The 24,892-nt window shown below is 44.0% G+C and overlaps 2 protein-coding genes across 5 annotated transcripts in view; both read right to left on the bottom strand.

Moving 5' to 3' along the window:
- The window catches only part of LOC109689049 (uncharacterized), a 595,734-nt gene that overhangs the window by 325,255 nt on the left and 245,587 nt on the right, over window positions 1-24,892 (bottom strand). For 2 of the 4 annotated variants that reach the window (XM_074053376.1, XM_074053379.1), the window contains exon 1: window positions 13,331-13,399. The exons of 1 other annotated variant lie outside the window; for it this stretch is intronic. In XM_074053376.1, the coding sequence (XP_073909477.1) occupies window positions 13,331-13,333 (3 nt within the window). In that variant the 5' untranslated portion in view covers window positions 13,334-13,399. Of the gene's footprint in view, window positions 1-13,330; window positions 13,400-24,892 lie in introns of those variants that run through there. One more of the 4 variants, XR_012441064.1, reaches the window with a different exon arrangement.
- On the bottom strand, window positions 1,015-13,460 carry LOC141416306 (uncharacterized). Its single transcript, XM_074053394.1, has 3 exons — window positions 13,331-13,460; window positions 5,604-5,664; window positions 1,015-4,556 (listed from the first exon to the last, which is right to left on the bottom strand). Exon 3 carries the CDS (start codon window positions 4,451-4,453, stop codon window positions 3,473-3,475), a length of 981 nt encoding a protein of 326 aa, XP_073909495.1. The 5' UTR covers window positions 4,454-4,556; window positions 5,604-5,664; window positions 13,331-13,460; the 3' UTR covers window positions 1,015-3,472.

The raw sequence follows: 24,892 nt of genomic DNA, 5'->3' as shown, positions 1-24,892 counted from the left end.
GTATGGGCTCCTTGAGCTTGACTTTTCCTTCCTCACCTTTCTTTTGTGGTACTGGACATTGAACACTCCTGAAGCATGTGCAAAGCCCTGGGTTCAATCCCCAGCACACCAAAAACCTATAGCAACAATCCCACTAATCCTATAAAAAGAAAGTCTACTCAGAATGCTCTCACTGATAAAGCAGTCACTTATGGTCTGTGGACATATTTTATGCTAGTTTGCATACTTGATTTAGCAAAATATATAGTTCTAGTGGTTTTTGGGATAAGGCACCTCACAACAGCATGATTTAATTTTTGATCTGGTGTATAAAACAAATTATGATGCAAATTTAAAACTTCCAATAATATAAACATGATAAACAAAATTTACATGAGGAAGAAAACAAAGTTTCATTGCAAATGTGGACTCTACTTTTAAGTGACAAGTTTTGCAAAATTACAAATGGAATTTTTTACCTATTTCCTCAGTAAATTAAAACAGATAACATTTTTCAGTCTGGAGGTTGTGTCAAAGTCAAACTATTTCTAAGAAACTAACAACAACAATGCTTAAAAATATATTAAAAAGTAAACCATAAAATCATTTATTTTTTCAGTTTCCATACTGTGTGTTTTTGTGTCTGTGGATTGAACTTAGATGACTCAAAGTATTCCTAGGTGCTTTACACTGTGCCTATTGTAAGTGCTAGGAATGTCAGATGACATTGTAGCCTTTTCACATCTCTCTAGTGTGACTCCTTTCATGTATGTGAAAGGAATGATTGAACACATTCCCAAATTACATCCACAGCATTTCTTTCCACCATGAATCCCTCACGGTATGAAATGTAACAGGGGTCAACAAAGCCTTACATTTCTTACACAGGCGGGGTGTTTCTCAAATGTGAATTCTCTCATGCACTTGAAAGTACTTGGAGTACCTGACAGTTTCTTTACATTTATCACATTAACAGGGTTTCTTTTCAGTGATTCTTTTCATATTTGTGAATGCTCCTGTAACTGCTGAAGGTTTTCTACATTGTTAGCACATGTAAGGTTTCTCTTGTGTGTGAACTATTTCATGCTTTCGAAGGGAAGGGAACCAACCGAAGGCTTTCCCACATTGCTGACACACATAAGGTTTCTCTCCTATGTGTACTCTTTCATGTTTCTTAAGGTCAATGGATCAAAGGCAGGCTTTCACACATTTCTTACATACATATGGTTGTTCTCCTGGGTGAACTACTTTGTGCTTTAAAAGGTAAGTGGACAAAGTGAAGGTTTTCCCACATTGCTGACACACATAAGGTTTCTCTCCAGTGTGAATTCTTTTATGTGTCTGAAGGTAATTGGATGGAGCCAAGGCTATGCCACAATGCTTACATACATAGGGTTTTTCTCCAGTGTGAGTTCTGTGTGTTTGAAGGGTACTGGATGGAGTGAAGACTTTACCACACTGCTTACATAAATATGGTTTCTCTCCAGTGCAAGTTCTTTCATGTGTTCAAAGTCTACTGTAAAAAGTGAAGGCTTTCTCACATAGCTTACACACATAGGGTTTCTCTCCAGTGTGACTTCTTTCATCGTCTTGTGTTGGGAACCAGGCATGAACCCTGGACTGGGACATAATGGTTTGCACAGCCTCTCCATGTAGAAGTTCGCATAGACTCTTCTACCATATTTTTCCCAGTACTTGGTGTCTTGACCTTTGTTTTCACATCTCCTTGAAAAATACAACCTGCTGTGTCTGCATACCAGCCCCCCGATGCAAAACTAGGAAACTCCCTGATGCCACATTAATGAATACCTTGGATAAGGTGTCCTGCATGTCTTGATGATTCCAGAACTGCTGTGTTGTAATTAAGCTTCATTAACCTTAGGAAAATTAGCCCACCAAACCTCATTCCTTTCACCTTGCATCAAAGAATTGTTAAAGCTTGATTTTTACCTGAGTCTTTTCCTTGTACTGACCTATAAAATAAACACTCTGGCTCAGGTAGGAACTCATGTTTCCCATCAGGAACGTGCAGTCCTCCCGATTACAGCATTCTGTTTTATGTTTTATGTCTGTGTGTGTCTTATTTCTCATTCCCTGTCACTCTTAGTCAGGTTCACGCAGCATACCCATGCAGGCTGGGGCAGTCTTAAGGGCACCATGTCTCCTGAAGCTTTTCCTGCATTGCTTATATTCATGGTGTTTATTGCTAGTGTGAATCCTTTTATGATTTTCAAGACAACTGAGATATCGGAAGGCTTTATCACATTTCTTACATTCATAGGTTTCTCTCCAATATGAGTCCTTTCATTCTTATCCAGGCAATGGGGAGAATGGAAAGTTTCCACATGTTCCTTGCATTTACATGGCTTTTCTCCATATTCCGGGTACTCATATAGTTTGTGTCCATTGTGATCCCTGAGGGGCACATTTACAAGTGAGTGACCATCGAGGACTTCTCTGCACACATGGCTTTCACATGGTGTTACTCCAGGAGTTTCCTTGTTCACACTCTCAGGTGGAGTCTGGCTGAAGGCTTCTCCCCACTCACAGCCATCTTTATGTTCAGAGCCTCTCTAGTGATTGACTTCTGTAGCACAAGTACAGTATGTTGCAAAGCATTTGTTTCTCAATTATTTCACATTTATTCATCGGTAGCACATTTATATTTTTTTTGGTTCTCAGGAAAACCATAGGCTTTATATATTGTAGAAACTCCCTGAATGTGAATGAACTGAATGCTCAACAGGATGGAACAATATGCACATGGGGTTTCTTTCCTTTCACATGGCATTTCCTTTTTTGATTTGGCAGTGGGCTTTGAATTTGGGGCCTCATGCTTGCTAGGCAGGTGTTCTAAACACCTGAGTCACTCCAGCAACCCTTTTTTTGATGGGTTTTCTTCATATAGGGTCTCATGATCTATTTGTCCAGGCCAGCTGCAGATCATAATCCACCTGATCTCTGGCTCCTAATTAGCTAAGATTACATTTGAGAGACACTGGTGGCCAGTCTCACATGGGGTTTCTTAACACTGTCTCCTCATTCACTATTTTGCAAATACTCAGTATCTGTGTTACATTTAAGTATAGCTCGAGTCCATCATCCAAAATACATGAGATCAGAAGTGTTTTGCATAGCACATTCTGAAATGTTAGCAAATACGTATGGTTGCCTTAGTGATGAGACCCAAGTGTAAACATAAAATTCATTTATGCTTATTACGCAATTTGTACCTACCCTGTACATTTGGCGGCTGCCATCATCCTCTCCTTTTACACCTATGCACTGGCCAGACACAAACTTTCCAAATGCACACTTTTTGTGTCAAATGAATAAATCAAGTGATCAGCCAAAACAAAACTGAAGCAAACATTTGTGGACGTCCTTTCCTCGTCCAGGCCTCTGATCTCTCACCACCCTCACCTAAACCAGCACATGACGCATCTTTACTGTCACCCTAAGGACAGGTGACCTCAAAGATACCTCCCCTATTCTAGGAGCTGATGCTACCCCTCCACCGCCCTCCTCTTCCCTTCTTTCTCCCTGGAAAGCACAACCCTGCTCGCCTGGCCCTTGAGACCCTGCAAACCTTGCACTTGGGGCTGTCCCACCTCTGCAATAAGCTCAGGTCCCCTGCCATCTGCGTTTCATTTGTAAACACTGTGTGCACACAGGCCAAGGATGACACCAACCACGACGTGTGAATTCTTGTATGTATTTTAAGGTAACTGGATGGAGTGAAGGCTTTCCCACATTGCTGACACATGTAAGGTTTCTCTCCAGTGTGACTTCTTGTATGTTTCTGAAGGTAACTGGACTGAGTGAAGGCTTTGCCACACAGCTTACATAAAAAGGGTTTTTCTCCAGTGTGACTTCTTGTATGTATTTGAAGGTAACTTGATTCATTGAAGGCTTTCCCACACAGCTTGCATACAAAAGGTTTTTCTCCAGTGTGACTTCTCATATGTATTTGAAGGTACTTAGATACAATGAAGGATTTGCCACACTCCTTACATAAATAGGGTTTCTCTCCAGTGTGAGTCCTTTCATGTGTTCGAAGAGAACTGTAAACAGTGAAGGCTTTCTCACAGAGCTTACACACATAGGGTTTCTCTCCAGTGTGACTTCTTTCATGGACCTGAACATTCCTGTGTCTTCTGAAGGTTTTCCTGCATTGCTGACATTCATGGAGTTTGTTTCTAGTGTGAATCCTTTTATGATTTTGAAGAGAACTGAGATATCTGAAGGCTTTATCACACTGCATACATTCATAGGGTTTCTCTCCAATATGAGTCCTTTCATGCTTATCCAGGCATTGGGGAGAACAGAAAGTTTCCCCACGTCCCTTACATATCTGTGGCTTCTCTCTATATCCTGGGTACTCATATGGTTTGTGTATACTGTGATCCCTGAGGGGCACATTTCCAGGTGAGTGACCATTGAGGATTTCACACATGTGGCTTTCACATGGCATTACTCCAGGAGTTTTCTTGCTCACAATCTCATGTGAAGTCTGGCTGAAGTCTTCTCCCTATTGACAGCCTTCATGTTCACAGAATCTCTCTACCACTTGACTTCTGTAACAAAAGTACAGTAAGTTACAAAGAGTTTGTTTCTCAATGATTTCACATTTTTTCATCGGTAGCACAGTTACATATTTCTGTCATGAGGAAAACCATAGGCTTTATATCCTGTAGAGACTCCCTGAATGTGAATGGACTGAATATCACCAGGAGGGCTCAAATGCGATTGTTAACAAAGGAGTGATATTCACATGGGGTTTATTTTCTTTTCTTTTTGATGACACTGGGGTTTGAATTCAGGGTCTCACACTTACTAGGCAGGTACTATTATCACTTGAGCCACTCCATCAGCCCTTTTTTGATGGGATTTTTGAGATAGGGTCTCCTGGCTGGCTTCAAATCACGGTCCTCCTGATCTCTGCCTCCTGACTATCTAGGATCAAAGGTTTCTTAATACTACCTCCATGTTCACTATTTTGCAAACACTGAACATCTGTGTTACATTGAAGTATAGATCATCCAAAATGCATGAGACCAGAAGTGTTTTACATTCTGGATTTTAAAATAGAGCAAATATATAATGATTCATCAGAGATGAGACTCAAGTGTACACATGAACTAAGTTTATGTTTCCTATACACCTTATACCCAAAGCCTAAAGGTAATGTCATATAACATTTTCAATATTTAGGGGGACAAAACAAATTTTGTGTACAATAAACCATCACAGTGTCATTTGTGGCATTATTTGTTGCTCAAAAACTTTAGACTCTTTGAATTTTTGGACTACAGGTATTCAAGTTGTATGTAGACTTAGAGAAACTTTCCAGAGAGGCAATGAATTTGAAGTTGGGCATATCGCTGTATCTATATCTATTGAGCAGATATATAAACACACACACACATCTATATTCTGGTAAGTAGCCAGGCCAGAAACTCACTTCATAGCCCAGGCTAGCCTTGAAATTGTGATCCTCTATCTTTAGCCTTGAAATGCTGGGATTACAGGTGTGTGCCACCAAGTATTGGTTTTGTTCATTTCAAATACTTCCTGCCATTACAAGTTTCCTCAGGAATTATTTTGCCATGAGTGCAAATTACCTTAGATATTTTCCAAGATTTTTGTACTTGGCTTCAAAGTTCTGGTCTCCCCATTTTTGTCCTAAAAAGTGGATCAAAAAAAAAACCTATGAATTATTACAAAAGGATATAAAAATTATTAGTTTGGGTCCAAGTTCCCTTGAAACATGCCTAATTTATTCACCAAAGCAGTCCCTTCTCATATATAAAATCTTTGACCAGCACAGAACACATTGTCCCTGACTCAGTGAAGGCATGATGTCACCCTTACCTACAGCATGCAGGTTCCTGATGGTTTCCCACATCACAGATCTATACAGATTCTCCTGAGACGGATTCAGCAAACTCCACTCCTCCAGGGTGAAGTTCACAGCCACCTCAAAGGTCACTGACTCCTACAAGAGCCACATGTGTTCAGGAGGAAGGATGAGATGGACAACTCCTGGGGTCTAGACTCAATTCACAACAAGTTCACATGCCATTGACAACTCCAAACATGTTCTGTGTGATTTGGTGGCTCTATTCTTTCTGTGCACACTCACATATCTCAGTTTTTCTGATACTAGATTTGAATACTTCCATAAAGAAACAGGAGAACACGCTCATTGGTGACTTCAAATGTGTGCCTGGGTCATTTCTCACTCTTACTATACAGTGGCTCTGAAGCATGTGCCAAAGTCCTATGACCTACTACTCAGTGTACAGAGTTGAAATCGGCAGTCCTGAGACTTTGTCTTCACAGACGTGTGTGTTCCCAAAGCTGTGCCACCTTTCCTTGCACCTGGGAACTGGTGTTGGGATGGACCTCAGCCATCGAGCTAAGGAGAGGAGCTTAGTCTGCCTACACAGTTCATGAAAGCAGTATGTATCTTCTTCACTTGCTTCCCTGTGAAAGTTTGCACTTTTCCGACATGATTACTAGAGCAAGTTTAGATGACCAGTGTCCAATGGTTCCCTGGGCACTGACTCTCTACTGAGTTTCCTACACACAATATTTTAAGCCAACTGTCACAACTGCTTGTACGAGGCATGCAGCACATCCTGTGCAATTACATTAACAGCCAAGAGTTGAAAGCTTGAGCCTAGTGTGAGACAGACCAAATTTAATCGTTATGTAACATGAATGAATGGTAAATGATTGAAAGCACACAATACGGCAACCTTAATTGACAAAAGGGTAGATCAAAATGTACCAGAGAAGTTTGCACATTACCAACACAGAGATACGAAACTATGTTAAGACATGGGAATTAGCCTGATCTACTCAGTGCACACTGTATGCAAACACTGAAATGTACATGGTAGCCCACAAACATACAAAATTATGTATGCATTAAAAATTTTAAAAGAGCTTGGTGTCTCATGACTGTAATCCTAGCAATTAAGGAAGCAGAGATCAGGAGGATGGTAGTTAGAAGACAGAAGAGGCAAATAGTTCCCGAGACCCTAGCTCCAAAATAATGACACCAAAATGGATTAGAGGTATAACTCAAGCAGTACAGCACCAGCTTTGCAAGCATGAAAGTACTGAGTTCAAAAATTTAAATAGGAGAGCCACGTGTGCTGGCAGACACCTGCGATCTAAGCCACATAGGAGACAGAGATGGGAAGACAGCAGTGTGAGACCAGCTTGAGCAAAGTGGGAGATCCTATCTGAAAAAAAAAATTGAAAAGCGCCAGGGACATGGTTCAAGTGGTAGAACACTTGCCAAATATGAGACATGAATTCAAAACCCATGAATGTCAAAACAAACAAGCAAAGAATTTAAACAGAGAATTTTCTCATAATAAAAAGTCAGAAATGAAAAAAATGTCAAAACGGACTGACAAATTTAAAAGTATTAAAACATATGGAGGTAAAGAACACAACACAAGAGAAATATCTACAATGCATACAATGATAAAAGGATTACTGCACAGAGTAAAATTGAAAAAACGGGGAAACAACCAAAACGTATTTATCAGAAGGTAAAAAACCCTACGTGAAGAAAGATCCAGGCACATAGTAATGAAGAGACAAATGTCAAGTAGATCCCATTTCAGACCTATGAAAGGACAGAATTGAGCCCATGAGATAATACCAAGTGTTGATGGCCACAGCACACTGACAGTTATGCAGATAAAGGGCTTCCTTCCTATTTCCTGTATAACTTGAACTTGACCACAACCTAGAGCCCACTCATCTTCCCCATGAATGTATTGTGCTGTGGTACTTGGAGAAAGACGGAGATGCGACAGGAGTAGTATTTAACAAAAGAGAAAAAAAGCCAACCAAAAAATACCAAGTACAGAACCCCAGGGATGAGAAACTGGTCCTGCCTCAGACCTTGGCACTTCTGAAACATACCTTGGCAAAGAAAACACCCGTCAGCCTTTGCAATTCCATTAAGACTCACTTGCTCAAAGTTCAAAGGAGGCAAAATAAAAACACCACTGCTTAGTTAAAAGGAACAGATGGTAAAGATAGGAAAGTTCACCAAAGAATTGGAGCACTGGGGCAAGACTGATATGAAACAGGCAGGAGACCACCTGGGGACACTACTGACTGCAAGGCCAGTTATGAATCTTGATGAGGACTCCAAGGGAGTTTATATTGTTAGAAATACTAAATCTTACCAGAAATGTTTTGCTTTTGTGAATATATTTCATCACAAATATGTAAAGACTTCAGACTGAAAAGCACATCCTAATTTGTGTGTGTTCATCTCTCCTGCAATGTAACCATCTGAGTTGGCAGATCCACAGATCTGGAAGCAAAAAAACAGAGCAGCACAGGTCACAGTAGGGGCTCCCCAGCAAGCAGCAGGTAAGGTGCATGACAGCCATCAGAGAGCAGGGAAGGTGAGCAGGTCAGAGCAGAGGAGACAGACTCTGTAAGGTGCTCCATGACTAGTCATCCTGCTTAATGTGTCCTTGTTATGGTCTCAAGCAAGTGTGGTCCTGATGTCCATCCTGATGACAATGCAAGACAGAGAGGATATTCGAGGCCTACTGCTTACAGAACTATGGCCCAAAGGACAGTGGGCAGGCTTCTTACACAGGTATGCAGTGTCTTGAGAGCAACTCAAGCAGCCAGGCCTCAAGTTCTGCTGAGGTTAACAGGGAAGCTACCAGGAGCACTCACTCCCATATGCAGAGGTGGGTGGGTGGCCTCGATCTCCTGCACCTTCAAGGAGAGTCCACCTTGGCTTTTATCCCCTTGTTTGATAGCAGGCACAAAGAGAAGGTGTGTGCAGGGTTACATGCTGCCAGCAAATGTAAGGAATTGAGCTCAGAAACTTCCACATTCCAGCCCAGCATGGAAGAACATACAAGGGGACATTCCCAGCCATACAAGGAAACAGCAAAGAAATTTTAAATCAGGAAGTCTTCTGGACTCATCAGAGAACTAAGATCATGACACAAGCCACTGTCCCCAATGGAAGAGAGGAGACACAACAACTATACCTTAATGTAACAGATAATAACAGAGTCAGGGTCAGAAAACCTCCAGTGCCTCCAAAAGAAAGAACCACGCCAAAGCTCAGCAAACTGAGATGTTGCCAGGCCCAATCTCTGGGGAGAGGGAAGCATGGATCCTCTGCTTCTCAGACTCCTACATTCAACTTCAAAAGGGTGACAATGACATGCACTTATGCAACCCAGCATAGAGACACAGGTGTTCTCAAAATTAAGCCAAACCATGGGTCTCTACAATGCTGCTCTCCTCCCTCCGCCTCCACAACAGCAGAGCACCTGTGAAAGAAGAGCAGATCAGATCAGGAGATGAACGTCTCACGGCTTACTGAAGAAGTCTGCAGGGTGCACCCTGACTATGGTACACTGATGAGGTGGAGAAATGTTTGGGAATACAGGGTATACTGAGAAACAGTGATCAAGAAATACAAACTCAGAGAAGACCTGTAACTACAAGACTGATACAATAATCAAAAACCCACCATAAATAAAAGACAACTGAAAACCTGGTTCAGAGGACTGCGAAATCCCCACCACCTAAGGCAGATCATCAGCCTACTACTAATCTCCTCCAGAAACCACAGACAAGGGGAGACTCAGCTCCACTCACAGCCACATTTATGCTGACAACAAAGATGAACACTGGGACAATTACAGTCGATGTCCCTTGTGAACACAGCTGCACATATCCACAAATAAATACCTGCACCAGGGCACAGTAATCAAAATCCAGTGGAGCGGGCATAGAGACAGAGACATAAATGCCACAACAGACCAACACGCCCAGATTCCTAAATGAACATGGACAGGAGGATAAAAATCACTCAATAAAAACAGAGTAATCTATTTTAAAAAATGTTCAACAAACTGGAAAAGTAGATATCCACATGGAAGAGAAGGAAGCAGAATCTTACCTTATTCCAAGTTAAAAAATAACTTGGAATAACTTTTACCTAGAGGTAAAAGCTAAACTTTTCTATCCAGCTATTAAAAGATATATTAAATTAGGGGAGGGTAAGGAGCAAAGTACTTTAGAAATGATGGTGTGTTTCAAAGAACCCCTGCTGTTAGGCTGAAGCTCAGTGGTAGAACACTTGCCTATCACACACAAGCACTAAAAGTACCCCAGGTGTACTGAGGAACTCAGGACACAACACATTGCAGAACAGAGCGAAGTTCTACAGGAAGTGAAGCCCAAAGAAGATTTTTAGCCACCCGGGCTCAGTATTAAAGAAGCAAAGCCTGGAAGATGTGACATTTGTCTGTTTCCTCTTGCTCTTTCTTACCTATTAACATTGAAAACAAAACCCTGTCAAAATATAAGCAAACCCTGGCTGAATATAAGCAAAAGGAATGGCAACTTCAGGGACTACGCTGTGAGGAATAAATCACCTGCAAACATTATTTGGAAAATTCACAAAGAAATACACCACTTCTGTCATTCAGGGGAACAGAAGGGCTGGCCTCGCAAGCATGAGGCCCTGAATTCAAAGCCAACACTGCAAGAAAAGAAAATAAACCCTAAAGAAAGAAGAATGTCATTCCCCAACTTCCCGCATTGCAATATTCAAATGGCCACTTTTTAAATATTTTCCAGGGGCAGTACTGGAGTTTGAACTCAGGGTCCCACGCTTGCTAGGAAGGTGCTGGACCACATAGGCCACTCCCGCAACCCTTTTTTGCTTTAGGTTTTTTTCTAAAGGGATCTTCTCTTTTTGCCCTGGCAGGCCTGAACCATGATTGACCTATATGCCCCTCCCTTGGAGCAGGGATGACAGATGTGTGCCACCACACTCAGCTTACTGGTTGAGACAGGGTATGAACAGTGCTGGCTTTGGGACTAGATCTTCCTGATGTCTGCCTCCTGAGGACCTGAGATTACAGACATCATCCACAGTGCTGGCCCTTGAATGCCCACTTTTCAATAATGAGAGAAAAAGAATCAATTTCATAAAACATGAAGGGCCACATAGAAAATATTCTGTGAACAATCATCAGTAATACAAGTTATAATCATATACAAAGGCTGACTGTCAAATAGGTCAAACTAAATAAATTATATTTTAAGTATTGACAATTCAGAAATGAATACACATACACCTGGGTACCAGTAGCTCACTGTAACCCTAGCTACTCTGGAGGCAGGGATCATGGAGGATCACAGTTTGAGGCCAGTTAGGACACACAGCTCGTGAGACCCTATCTCAAAAATACCCAACATAAAACAAGAGTGGCGGAGCGGCTCAAGTGGTAGAGTCCTGCCTAGCAAGTGTAAGACCTGGAGTTCAAACCCCAGTATCACCAAAAAACAACCACATTCATGAAAGGTCTGGTGATAAATTCAACAATGATCAAAATTTCATAGTAAATAGGAATTTATAATAATCAATAAACCACCTATTATTCACTGGTAAAAAATTTATGTTCTGTTACCACTGCGGTACAAAAATAACACTGTCAACAGCATCAAAAAATAAACTTGGTCAGGGTGCCTGCGGCTTACTCCTGCAATCCTAGCTACTGAGGAGGCAGAGATCAGGAGGATCTCTGTTTGAAGCCAGCCCCAGGCAAATAGTACATGAGATGGAAAAGCCTCATCACAGAAAAAAGCGTATATGGCTGGTGGAGTAGCTCAAGTGGTAAGAGTGCTGTCTAGCAAGCCTGAAGCCCTGAGTTCAAATCCCAGTGTCACCAAAACAAAAAATAAAACCCAAAAAACCCTTGGCACCAATATGGTAATGCATACCTATTCCAGCTCCTCAGGCGCAGAGGAGAGGATGATGACTTTGAAGGCCGCCTTGGCATTGGCACAGCACTTGCCTAGCGTGCAGAAGGCTTGTGCTAAATCCTTAACACCAAAAAATAAAATAAAATAAAATATAAATAAATCTCAATAACCGATTTTCTTCCTTAGACCCCATCATTCTATCCATTTAGGATCTAAGAAAGAACATGGCCGTCTTATACTTAAATCCTGATATAAAATTTTGGTTTTGAAAACAGTTCATTTACAGACACAAGATTCTGTAAGGCGAGTGAGGAGTGTGGCTCAAGGGGTACAGCACCTGCCTAGCAAGCACATGGCCCTCAGTACAAGCCCCAGTACAGAGAGAGAGAGAGAGAGAGAGAGAGAGAGAGAGAGAGAGAGATCCTCCAAAGGAAATAAGGGAGAAAGTCAGGGAAGCAGCTGCTTCACCCACGGTTCACAAGGGACCCAGGCTCACAAGGTGAACACAAGCCTGAGCCTACTGCCTGAAAGGAAAAGAAAAACGCCTAATACACGAGCGCTGGCATCCTGGCAAATGGGACTGATCACCCAACTCCCACCTCACAAAGCTTTCCATTTGGTCAAAGCCGCTCTTCCCTCCCCGCCCTGTCCACTTGGAGGATGTCACCGTCCCCTCCCCCTCCTTTTACACCTACGCACTGGCCAGACACAAATTATCCAAATACACACTTTTTATCTCAGAAATGATTCAATCAAGTGATCGGCAGAATCAAAACTGAAGCAAAAGTTTGTGAACATCCTCTCCTCATCCAGGCCTCTGATCTCTCACCACCCTCCCCTGAACCAGCACATGACCCATCCTTTACTGTCACCCTAAAGACAGGTGACTGTCCCCGGAGCTGATGCCGCCCCTCCACCGCCCTCCTCTCCCCTTCTTTCTCCTGCTGTTTGCTCCTCTCTAGAAAGCACAGCCTGCTCGCCTGGCCCTGGAGACCCCGCAGACTTGCACTTGGGGCTGTCCCGCCTCTGCACTAAGCTCAGGTCCCCGCCATCTGCGTTTCATTTGTAAACACTGTGTGCACACAGGCCAAGGCCGACACCAACCACGTCAGAGGGACCCGCGTCTCCCCTTCCGCTCCCCCACACGTGTCCCCGAGGACCCCTTTCCCGTGCCGGCTATGCGGGGAGTCCACAAAGCTAGGGATTCCCCGCCTCAGGACCAGGTGGCGGTGGAGACGCCGCTTCCACCATCAGGAAACTCGGGGCGCTCAGGTCTGCGCCGGGATGGGGACGGGGACCCCGCGGCCACTCGGGAGCCTCCCGCCACCTCCGCCGGCACCGCGCTGTGGGGAGACGCGGGGCTGCGGGCGCGGAGGGACGGGGGCTCCGGCGGGGACAAGGGACAGGAACTTGGGGTCCCAGCTGCGGCCCCGCCCTGCCCGGGGACCGAGGGGACGAGCGGAGCGGCGCCGGCGGCGACTCTGCCGCAGACTCCGGGGCTCACGCGGGGCCCAGTCGCTCTCAACCCCTCCTCGCCCGTGTCACAAATCCGCCCCACGCTCACCATTCCTGACTGCCGGTGTCCTGCTGTCCACTCCTGCTCCTGGGGTCAGCGTCACACAGCGACAGAAACTGCGCCACCGGACTCCTCAGAACAACCAGGTCAGTGACGCAACAATGGCAGCGCCAAAAAGGAAGCGTCCGCCATGTGGGCGGGCCTTTCCCCGCTAGCGCTCCTGATTGGGCCGCTTCTTTGGCTCTGATTGGCTACTGCTCTTGTCATAGTCCTGAGTGACAGGAGAACCTATTCTCACCTGGTCAGGAGGAGGGCAAATGACATGTTCATCCACAGCTGTTCCAGCACGGGGTTCAACTGGGAGCTGACCTGGTCCAGCCTGGGGAAAGTGCGTTGAATGACACCTGGCTCCTGGCTCCTGAGAGCGGCCACCTGCTTCTGCCTGAACTCACTGGGCTCTTCCCGCTTTCTCCTTGTGGACGTGGGTTTACAAATGGGAATTCCAGACTCTGACCCATGGGGACGTCCTGACAACAGCAGAAAGGTGGCCTAGGGCAAAAGACATCACACTGGAACAGGAGGAAGGGCAGACACGCAACTGATGAATTGGACCTGAGGCCATGGCTTTCTCAACACCTTTTCTAATGCTCTACCTCTTCTCAACCAAGAAAGAAAAACATACTAACCACGGACTACAGTTACCCAGTGCATGGAGAAACGGGAGTTATATGATGGCAGCAATATTCTACAAAGGAATCAAGAGGAAGAAAAGCAAACCTTTAAACTGGCTCAGACAGGCAGCCTCTATATCCAAGGACACAATGGAAGTCAATCAAATGACTCAAGGTGTTGAGCACATGCCTGCAAGAAGGAAGTACTGAGATCAATCCCCAACTGCAAAAGAATAAATACATTTTAAAATATACATTATGCCGGGATCGCAAAGGTCCTAAACCTGAAAAGGGCCCGGGATAAGAATGAACAGACAAGACACATGTCGAGAGGGCCATAAGGCTGATAACCAACTGGCCAAATTTTATTTTTCTCAGCAAGCTTTATACAAAAGAGGAAGAGACTTAAACATCAAAAACACTCTGACCTAGTCACAACCTTTCTGTTTTGGCCACCCTGCATGCTTACTGCCAGTGTCCTTGACTAGGTATAAACTTCTTTTCAATCAAGGGAGACCATGTAACATTCCTTCCAATGGTGATAGAGACATGGTGCACCTGCAGATTCTGACCTTGTTGGAATGCTGCTAAGTCACAGCGACCTTGTCATACTGTGGCTTTTGTTTCCCAACATCTCCTCTCTTTATAACATGGTGAAGGTCTGCTTTTAATTTGAAGAGCTGGTACATGCCAATACAGCAGATGAGTGGAAATCAACACAGAATAAGCGAAATCAGAAAAGCCGTTCCAAGGATAATCCAAAATGAGTGTCTTAATATGTTAAAAGGATTAAAACCCTTTAAAGCGTGTAACACCCGGATGGCCACATCTGAGGGTTGAATGATAGGCAAATTACTGTTTTGTATGCCTAATATTTCTTGATGCAAAGCAACTAAATTTAAACTCAGGTTAGTAGGAGACCAGACTCCTTTTAAATGCTGTTTAATATGTTCCCAGTTCCATTGAGACTCATTATAAGGTTTAACTGTGACACAAATCCATTGGTAGGAAGAATGACAGTGCAGGGACACACAGGTTTTCATGGTTCGTACCTCATCCCTAAGCAACACAACTACTGATTCCAAGGCATCAAGTCGTGTCTCAACCTTTTTGTGAATAGCTTCTTGAGATATTAGTATTAAAGACACATTTGTAGCCAAAGGATTAACATAATGAGCTGTTTGGATACTTTGTGACAAGGTTACAGTGGATGCCACACCAGAAGCAATAAGTGACACCAAAGCCAATACTCCACCAATCACAAGGCCAATGACTCTTTTTTTTTTGTCTTTTCTTTTTTGGTGCTGGGATCGAACCCAGGGCTTCACGCATGCTAGGCAAGCGCTGTACCACCGAGCTACATCCCAGCCCACCAATGACTCTTTTGCACCTGGCTAAAGCTTTTTCAATTTCCAGTAAAGGCTGTACTCCTGGATTGTCATACCAAGTACCATTTATCTGAACAGGCAGCATAAGAAAAGCAGACTGCTTCACTATCAGTATCTTTTTTTGATCTAAAAGTCTTGAGTTATTAATACAATTAGTTAAAATACAATGCTCACAGGTAATGTCATAGCAAGAGTAAGGGGTTCTATTATTACGTTCAGCTATCATGATGTGACCTGTTAATAAAAGATAAGGTGGAGAGATACAAGCAGTTATATTATGATATACAATCTGATAGTGCTGTGTTGATGACACTGTCAACAAGACCCATAGCTGCTACCAACCATCAAATATCCTTTTGCATCACTCCAGAAGATGTAACCCATATGGGTGAGATCCATCCGGCAGTTGTGACCCAATCCCCCTCATGGGTAGACATAGGTTGTCCTTGAGACCAGTCCCAGAGATGTTCATTTGTCCCATACCTATCCAAGGGTCGCTTAACAGGTGTTGGGTATGCACAATCCAACTAAGGAGGAGTTCCATAAAACTTCTCATCCAGATCAGGACAAGGATGAAGGCCCTCAGGTGACCCTTGTTGATTAAGAGAATAATGACTGGGAAATCCCATCTTAATAATAATATGCTAATGTAATTTAGTAAAATCATCTCACGAGCCAAAGGCACTGGAAATTTGAGTAGTCAGTTGAACATCCAAACATGCAATGCCATCATTCCAGGATAAACACAGAGGAGGAGAAAATGACCTTGCAGAATAATTGAAGGAGGCCCATTGATAAGGAATATGGGAAGAGTCCGAGCCCCCCAATAAAGCAGTGTCAGTAGTAGAAATCTTGATGCTGGTGTCATTCCATGACACAGGATGAAGAATGGGGGATTGGGGAAGTATGCCCAATAAGTTTCTCCAGAAGTCCCACACACCTGACAGAGAGTATGGTGACCATGGCCAAAAACAAACCCTCTGCTGTCTGAGATTGTGACGTACATCACAGCAACTCCTCGCCCTCTGTGGCCAACTTTTTCACTTGACCCCAAGTAGGCAGAGGAGAGGCATGGGTATTATGTGCCTTCTTTACTGGACAAGGCAGCGATCTCCTTCAAGTTATTTTCATCCTTTTCTCTCGTCCTTGATCTCATCCACCACTTTGGGAATCACCGGAGGGCTCATGATGTCTCACCAATCTTTCTGGAATCCAACAAGGAGAATCAGCATCCCTGGGGAAAGTACAAAGAAAGCCTCTACCCCATATTAACACAGGGCCGGGCCCGTCCATTGATTTGTCAGTGGATCCTTCCAATGACCAAAGGATAAGTCTGTTTAGAAGGGCCCCAAAATCTTTCTGCTGCTGACCACCCCGGTTTATCTACATTTAAAAATTTTAAAACAAAAAAGAGTGTGATTAAGTCTATTAGCAGGTGTGGCATAATCTATTCCCCCTTTTTGTTTTAATAATTGAGCTTTAAGTGTTTGGTGTCATGCTTAACAATACCTTGACCTTAAGATAATACCAAAACGTAAACAGAAAGAAAAGAAAGACTTGGTGGTATAGGCAGGAGCATTATGTGTTTTTATGCATTTCAGAATTCCTAAAACAGAGAAAGCATGAAAACCATGGGCTACAACATCCTTGACGGCCTCTCCAGTTCATGCAGTAGCTACAAGGAAGTGAGAAAAGGTATCTAGGATAATATGTACAAATTGCAGTCGGCAAAACTCAGGGATGCGAGTAACGTCCATCTGCCATAAATGGCCAGGTAACAAACCTCAAGGGTTGATGCCAAAAGTTGGAACAGAAAAATGCTGTGGGCAGGAAGTGCAGCTGCAAACAATCTGGCGTGTGGCTTCCCTGGAAAGACCAAATTGTTTTTTGAGCACGTCAGCATTTTGGTGATGAAGGGCAGGAGAGTCTTAGGCCTGTTGTAAAACAAATACCTGCTGTGTAGCAGCATCTGCAATGGCATTTCCCTGTGTCAAGGGGCCAGGTAAATTAGTATGTGCATGGAGGTGACCAACAAAATAGGGAGCAGAATGGTGATGGATAAAAGCTTGTAACTGGAGGAACAGGTGAAATAATTCTTCACCTGCAGTATGAGAGGTCAATGCAGTTTCTTTTTTTTTTCTTTTCCTTTTATTATTCATATGTGCATACAAGTCTTGGTTCATTTCTCCCCCCTGCCCCCACCCCCTCCCTCTCCCCCCACTCCACCCCCTCCCTCTGCCCCCCTACCCCCTCAATACTCAGCAGAAACTATTTTGCCCTTATTTCTAATTTTGTTGTAGAGAGAGTACAAGTAATAATAGGAAGGGACAAGGGTTTTTGCTGGTTGAGATAAGGATAGCTATACAGGGCATTGACTCACATTGATTTCCTGTGCGTGGGTGTTACCTTCTAGGTTAATTCTTTTTGATCTAACCTTTTCTCTAGTACCTGTTCCCCTTTTCCTATTGGCCTCAGTTGCTTTTAAGGTATCTGCTTTAGTTTCTCTGCATTAAGGACAACAAATGCTAGCTAATTTTTTAGGTGTCTTACCTATCCACAACCCTCCCTTGTGTGCTCTCGCTTTTATCATGTGCTCATAGTCTAATCCTAGTGTTGTGTTTGCCCTTGATCTAATGTCCACATATAAGGGAGAACATACGATTTTTGGTCTTTTGGGCCAGGCTAACCTCACTCAGAATGATGTTTTCCAATTCCATCCATTTACCAGCGAAATGATAACATTTCGTTCTTCTTCATGGCTGCATAAAATTCCATTGTGTATAGATACCACATTTTCTTAATCCATTCATCAGTGGTGGGGCATCTTGGCTGTTTCCATAACTTGGCTATTGTGAATAGTGCTGCAATAAACATGGGTGTGCAGGTGCCTCTGGAGTAACCTGTGTCACAGTCTTTTGGGTATATCCCCAAGAGTGGTATTGCTGGATCAAATGGTAGATCGATGTCTAGCTTTTTAAGTAGCCTCCAAATTTTTTTCCAGAGTGGTTGTACAGTGTAAGAGGGTTCCTTTTTCCCCGCATCCTCACCAACACCTGTTGGCGGTGTTGCTGATGGTGGCTATTCTAACTGGGGTGAGGTGGAATCTTAGCATGGTTTTAATTTGCATTTCCTTTATTGCTAGAGATGGTGAGCATTTTTTCATGTGTTTTTTGGCCATTTGAATTTCTTCTTTTGAGAAAGTTCTGTTTAGTTCACTTGCCCATTTCTTTATTGGTTCATTAGTTTTGGGAGAATTTAGTTTTTTAAGTTCCCTATATATTCTGGTTATCAGTCCTTTGTCTGATGTATAGTTGGCAAATATTTTCTCCCACTATGTGGGTTTTCTCTTCATTTTAGAGACCATTTCTTTTGATGAACAGAAGCTTTTTAGCTTTATGAGGTCCCATTTATCTATGCTATCTCTTAGTTGCTGTGCAGCTGGGGTTTCATTGAGAAAGTTCTTACCTATACCTACTAACTCCAGAGTATTTCCTACTCTTTCCTGTATCAACTTTAGAGTTTGTGGTCTGATATTAAGATCCTTGATCTGTTTTGAGTTAATCTTGGTATAGGGTGATATACATGGATCTAGTTTTAGTTTTTTGCAGACTGCTAACCAGTTTTCCCAGCAGTTTTTGTTGAAGAGGCTGCTATTTCTCCATCATATATTTTTAGCTCCTTTGTCAAAGACAAGTTGGTTATAGTTGTGTGGCTTCATATCTGGATCCTCTATTCTGTTCCACTGGTCTTCATGTCTGTTTTTGTGCCAGTACCATGCTGTTTTTATTGTTATTGCTTTGTAATATAGTTTGAAGTCAGGTATTGTGATACCTCCTGCATTGTTCTTTTGACTAAGTATTGCCTTGGCTATTCATGGCCTCTTGTGTTTCCATATAAATTTCATGGTAGATTTTTCAATCTCTTTAATGAATGTCATTGGAATTTTGATGGGAATTGCATTAAACATATAGATTACTTTGGGGAGTATCGACATTTTTACTATGTTGATTCTACCAATCCATGAGCATGGGAGATCTCTCCACTTTCTATAGTCTTCCTCAATCTCTTTCTTCAGAAGTGTATAATTTTCCTTGTAGATGTCTTTCACATCTTTTGTTAGGTTTACACCTAGGTATTTGATTTTTTTTGAGGCTATTGTAAATGGAATTGTTTTCATACATTCTTTTTCCATTTGCTCATTGTTAATGTATAGAAATGCTAATGATTTTTCTATGTTGATTTTATATCCTGCTACCTTGCTATAGCTATTGATGATGTCTAGAAGCTTCTGAGTAGAGTTTTTTGGGTCTTTAAGGTATAGGATCATGTCATATGCAAATAGGGTTATTTTGACAGTTTCTTTACCTATTTGTATTCCTTTTATTCCTTCTTCTTGCCTAATTGCTCTGGCTAGGAATTCCAGTACTTCTCTTGTGAGCTTTCTTTGTGAGAGGCATTTTTTCCTAACATTTGGTGCCATGACTCAGATCAGGTGAGCTCCTGGCACTGACCTTGCTCTCCCAGCCTCCTCCACCCCATCCCTCTCTCTCTCTCTCTCTCTCTCTCTCTCTTTCAATTCCCATTTCCTTCCTCCAGGATCTGAGCTGCTTTACCAGGACCCCCGATCCTAGAAAAATGCCACTCTCTCACTAGCTCACAGGGAGGTTCCTCCGCCCCAGTGCACCTCCAACTGCCATCCACCACTGGCCAATCTTCCCTCAAGGTCCTCTCTCCCTTGGTGAGTCCTCCTCGCATGCTGGGCTGTGGTCGCTCTCTCTCATTTCCTCGAAAACCCTAGCACTAGGTCGCAGCTCACTCTTGTCCTTGGGAACTGAGTTCACCACTAGGGACTGTGGACCCCCCACCGCCCCGTGGTGAAGACGTTCCCACTGTGCATTGTGTTCCACATTTCTCTCTCTCTCTCTTGAGGACCTGATATTTTGGGGACACCTGTCATATCTCTCCTCAGGTGAGGCCTCACCATGGGAGTTGGACTGTCCCAAGTTCCTTCAGACTCCTTATTGGGATGTCTCCTGGCCAACCTTGGGCCCCTCTGCCTAACACCTGATCTTAAGCCATGAAAGCTCATTTTTCTCTGTAATCAGGCCTGGCCCCAACAGCCATTAGACAATGCCTCCAAATGGCCACTTAATGGCACTTTCAATCCCAATATTTTCAGAGATTTATAAAATCTCTGTGAGCATGCTGGTTAATGGAAGGAACTTTCCTAGGTCCAATCCTTTCCCTATCTCTGCATCAAACCCTCCCTCTGTACTTTCTGTTCCCCTGCACAGATTCTATTAGCTTGTAAACCAGTTTCTAAATCAACCAATTCCTCTCCCAAACGTCCTCCTTCCCCATGTAAACAGACTTCTTGCACTGCTTACCATACCTATCTCCTCCTATCTTCCTGAAAAACTTTTCCCATCATGGAGTTAAGCAAGCCACTCCTTGCTATCTCTGGCCTCTTGGTGATTCCAGCTCTGGGAGAGCTCATGCTCCCTTCCTGTGGGTGAGACCAATCCCCAGATTTATTCGGGTATGCCTCATGTTACATTGGTGGAGTCCTGTTTGATTATGTCATCTGACGACTGCGACTGCTTCTCTCCCCTCCCCCCCCCAATGTCCCTTTTTCCTGAGACAGCAACCAGAGAGTGGAGGTTTCATTTTGCTGAAAATATTCCAATACCAATCAATGGGAATGACCTAGAGGCACAGGTGATGTCTAATCCCATAGGTGTGCGTCATGCCTCCAGGCTCTGCCTTCCCCTCCCTTACCTAAGATGTCAGCTCACCTTTCTGCCTCCTCCATGGTCACACCACGTGTCCTTTGTCTCTGTCTGCCTTCCCCTCCCTGGGCTTACTGGGACCCTGTCTCCTATGAAAAACCTGTAGCATGGTACCCTATGACTTAAGTTATTCCAACTAGTTTGCTAGGCTTCCCAGTCTAAAGTAACTTTAAATCAGCTGCATTACAAAAGCGCTTACAAAACCTGCGGCTGCCACCTTCACGCCATAACTCCGCCCCCACAAGGGGAGGAGGGAAAGCAAACAGACACATCTGTGCACAGGATGCCGGCTTCTGGACACAGCAAAAATGCCTGCCATAGCTAAGAAACTCCATAGAGAGGACCCAGCACATCCTGGGCCACCAGCCACATGTGGTGATGGCTGCAGCCCGCCACCACTTCCCCTAGAATAAACACATGCAGAGTACACAGGAAGGGGGGAGGGGTGACAGGCCACAGGATCAGGCCTAGGCAGTCAGAGTCATTTGTCCCAGATGTGTGTGGAGGGAGTGGCGCCTTGCACAAGTCCTGATCCTAGCCCCCCCTCACACCTCAGGGCATCAGACCCGGCCCTTGTAAGTCAATTGTTAGCTCAAGGTTATAGTTCCAGAAATAACAAAATAGACATTACTGTGTTCTCTAAACTTCTCATTTAAAATTTTCTATACCTTGAGCCTCAATGTAAATATTTCCCTCCAAATATTCACACTAGTTGTCCCATATGGTACTGCTATTGGCCTGAAATGCCCTCTGAATGCCCTTCTCTTACTTTACAGATGATTTATTCCTTTGTTAAAAGTGGCCTTTATTAAAGAGGTTGCCTGCTGTTAGCTAAAAGACAGGATCCTAACATTTTGTGAGTGAGGGTAACAATGGTGGAGAGAGTAGGAGCCATGATTTTAATTTCCCCCTGAAAGTCGGAATCAATTACCCCTGGAAAGACATGCAGTCTCTTCATGGTCATACCACCTCATCCTAAAAGCAGGCCGACACTACCTGCAGGCAATGGCCCATAAATCCCTGTAGGAATGGCTGCAGTGCCCATTTCAGGGGTTAGAAGGACTCTGGAGGCAGGGCTGAGCTCCAGACCCGCACTTCTGGGGGTTGCTCGTTGAAGATCTGAAATCCCCCGTTTGGATTCTGAGCTGGTTTGAATGTTAGTACTGCCATTGTTTGAGGGAGTTTCCCTGCTGTGCATTAGATTGAATAAGTGATGGGCTGGCCTCAGCAGTATACCGAGAGCGACGTTGATGTGCCCAGTGCCGTCCTCTCGGGCATCTCAGACAACGCGCAGGAGAAAGTGGCATTTGTCCTCCAGCTTCACAAGGAGGCTTGGAGGCACCATCTGACTTCTGAGGACACCGCTTAGCCAAATGTCCAGGTTTCCCACAATTAGAACAATTTCCTTGAGACCGCTTGCGGGATTGATGAATTGTTTTCCATAACTGCGGTGGCGTCATTCCCCTCGCTGCAGCGGCCACAGCCACACCTTGCAAATAGGAAGGTCCTATGTCAGCGCACAATCTAATATAATCTGCCAAATTCCCTTTTTTCTATAGGGCCGAACGGCCGTTTAACAAGCGGCATTAGCATTCTCAAAAGCCAGTTGCTTTACTAAGATCATCCCTGCTTCTCCCTCTACCACCAACCTTTCTACAGCTTGCCACAAACGGGAAATGAAATCCTGACAGGGTTCATCTGGCCCTTGCCCGATTCTACTTAGCTCCTCCAGCTCTAAGCCTGAAGAAGGAAGTCGCCTCCAGGCTTGCTCAGCCAAAGTGTTTACGTGCCCATGGTATTCCTCAGGGAATCTGGTCGCTGCTGCACACTTCCCCATTGGCCTTCCCCTGCCAGTTGATCGGCAGCAAAGGGGATCTGGGTGGCCCGACTGCTATCAGCTTGATCAAAACATCTGTCTTGAAACTCAGATCTCCATAGCAGGTAATCAGCTCCCGGAAGACAAGCCTGGGCTATGGCCTTCCAATCCGTGGGAGGCAAAGGCTCGCTCACCAATGTTTCCACTATCTCGAGTGGAAGGAGCATTAGGTCCACACCGCACCACTGCCACTTTCAGTTCCTTTCAAATTTTAAAGGGCAAAGCCTCATAGACTCTCGGATTCCCCCGTAACCGAATAGGGAAACACTGAAATCTTCTCATATCTCCTCCCTGGTGCCTCGCCTCCCACATAGCCTTTTGTAAATGGGAAAGATCAAAAGTCTCGCGGCCACTTATCATAGGCCCATTAGGAGGGGGCTTAAAAGAAACTGCTTTTGGGGCTTTGGAGACAGATAACTGCTTAAGAAGGTGCATTAGAGTGGGAGACTCTTGACACCGCCGAGCCTCCTCTTCCAATTCGGCCTCCTCCTCCGGGGACAAGATAGCAGAGTTGGGATCAAGATATCCTCCAGAGGACAACCAAGGAGCTCCTCGGGAGGTGGCAAATTTACGTCCGCAAGAGAGATAAAGAGGGAAGTTCGTATCTCAATTTCTCTCCTTGGAATCTCCTCTCGGTCGCCTCTCAGCAGCGGAATAGTGGTGACCTCAGGCAGGGGGACAAGATAATCTCTAATCAGGTTCCATAAAGAGAAGGCATCTAGAGGGACTCGAGTAGGTCTCTCACACTGTAATGGTCTTTTATCCGCTGCCCCACCCTCTCCCATGTTTTCAAGTTAACAGTTCCCTCATCAGGAAACCAAGGACACACATTTTGAACATAAGACAAAAACCTCTCTAATTGACTTTTAGACATCTTACAACCTGTACTACACAACACTGAACATAAAATTTCTGTAAAGAGAATCCTGTCCTTACTTTCTTGTTGGCCCATTTCTCTCTCGATGTTGCTCCATATTTTGAAAATGAAAATTAAATAATGTTCATGCATGCCTCCAGACCCTTCCTTGCCTTAAGCCTCTGTTTGGGTCCCTGTTTGGGGCCCAACTTACCAGGATCGCAGAGTTCCTTGACCTGAAAGTGCTCAGGGCAGGAATGAACAAGACAGGACACACAAAGGGACTCACTCACTCAGGAAGGGAATGACAAAACACATATCGAGAGGGCCAGTAGGCTGATGACCAACTGGCAAAGTTTTATTTTTCTCAACAAGCTTTATACAAAAGAGGAAGAGACTTAAACATCAAAACACTCTGACCTAGTTACAATCTTTCTGTGATCTCCACCCTGCATTCTTACTGCCAGTGTCCTTGACTAAGTATAAATTTCTTTTTAGTCAAGGGAAACCATTTAGCGCTCCTTCCCACCGTGACAGGGGCATGGTGCACCTGCAGATTCCGACCTTGTCGGAATGCTGCTAAGCCGCAGCGACCTTGTCAGACTGTGGCTTTTGGTTCCCAACATATGCATAAGTACGTATACACTTCCATTGTGGGAACTAGGTTGATTGTGAAATGCAGCCTCACAGTGGATCCAACCCTGGGTCGAGGCAGGCACACCTAAGGAAATCCCTCTGGAGTCACCATGCCTTTTTGAATGCCCTCCTTCCACTGTGGAAACATTTCTGTCCTTCAGCATCTTAACACTGACCTGAGGGAATCCTCTGGTTGTGATCCAAGAAAGCTGTCAAATTCCTAAACCCTTTCTCCAGGGCACTACATAAATGACCCTTTCTCTATGGCTGACCTTCATAGATTTCCATAACATCTTCAAGTTAAACTGACCTCAGCAACTCTACCAAGGGAAAAAAACCAAAACTCTATCCACAAAACAAGTGCGTGACAACCAATTACCATCACAAAGACCAG

The sequence above is a fragment of the Castor canadensis genome, chromosome 14 (genome assembly GCF_047511655.1).
Source record: "Castor canadensis chromosome 14, mCasCan1.hap1v2, whole genome shotgun sequence".
In the NCBI taxonomy this organism is placed as follows: Eukaryota; Metazoa; Chordata; class Mammalia; order Rodentia; family Castoridae; genus Castor; species Castor canadensis.
Note: the sequence above shows the minus strand (reverse complement) of the source record. Positions and strands in the feature narration are given on the sequence as shown.

Excerpts from the sequence above, each read along its gene's own strand:
- LOC141416306 (XM_074053394.1), bottom strand. The coding sequence starts at position 4,453 with ATGCCATGTGAAAGCCACATGTGTGAAATCCTCAATGGTCACTCACCT.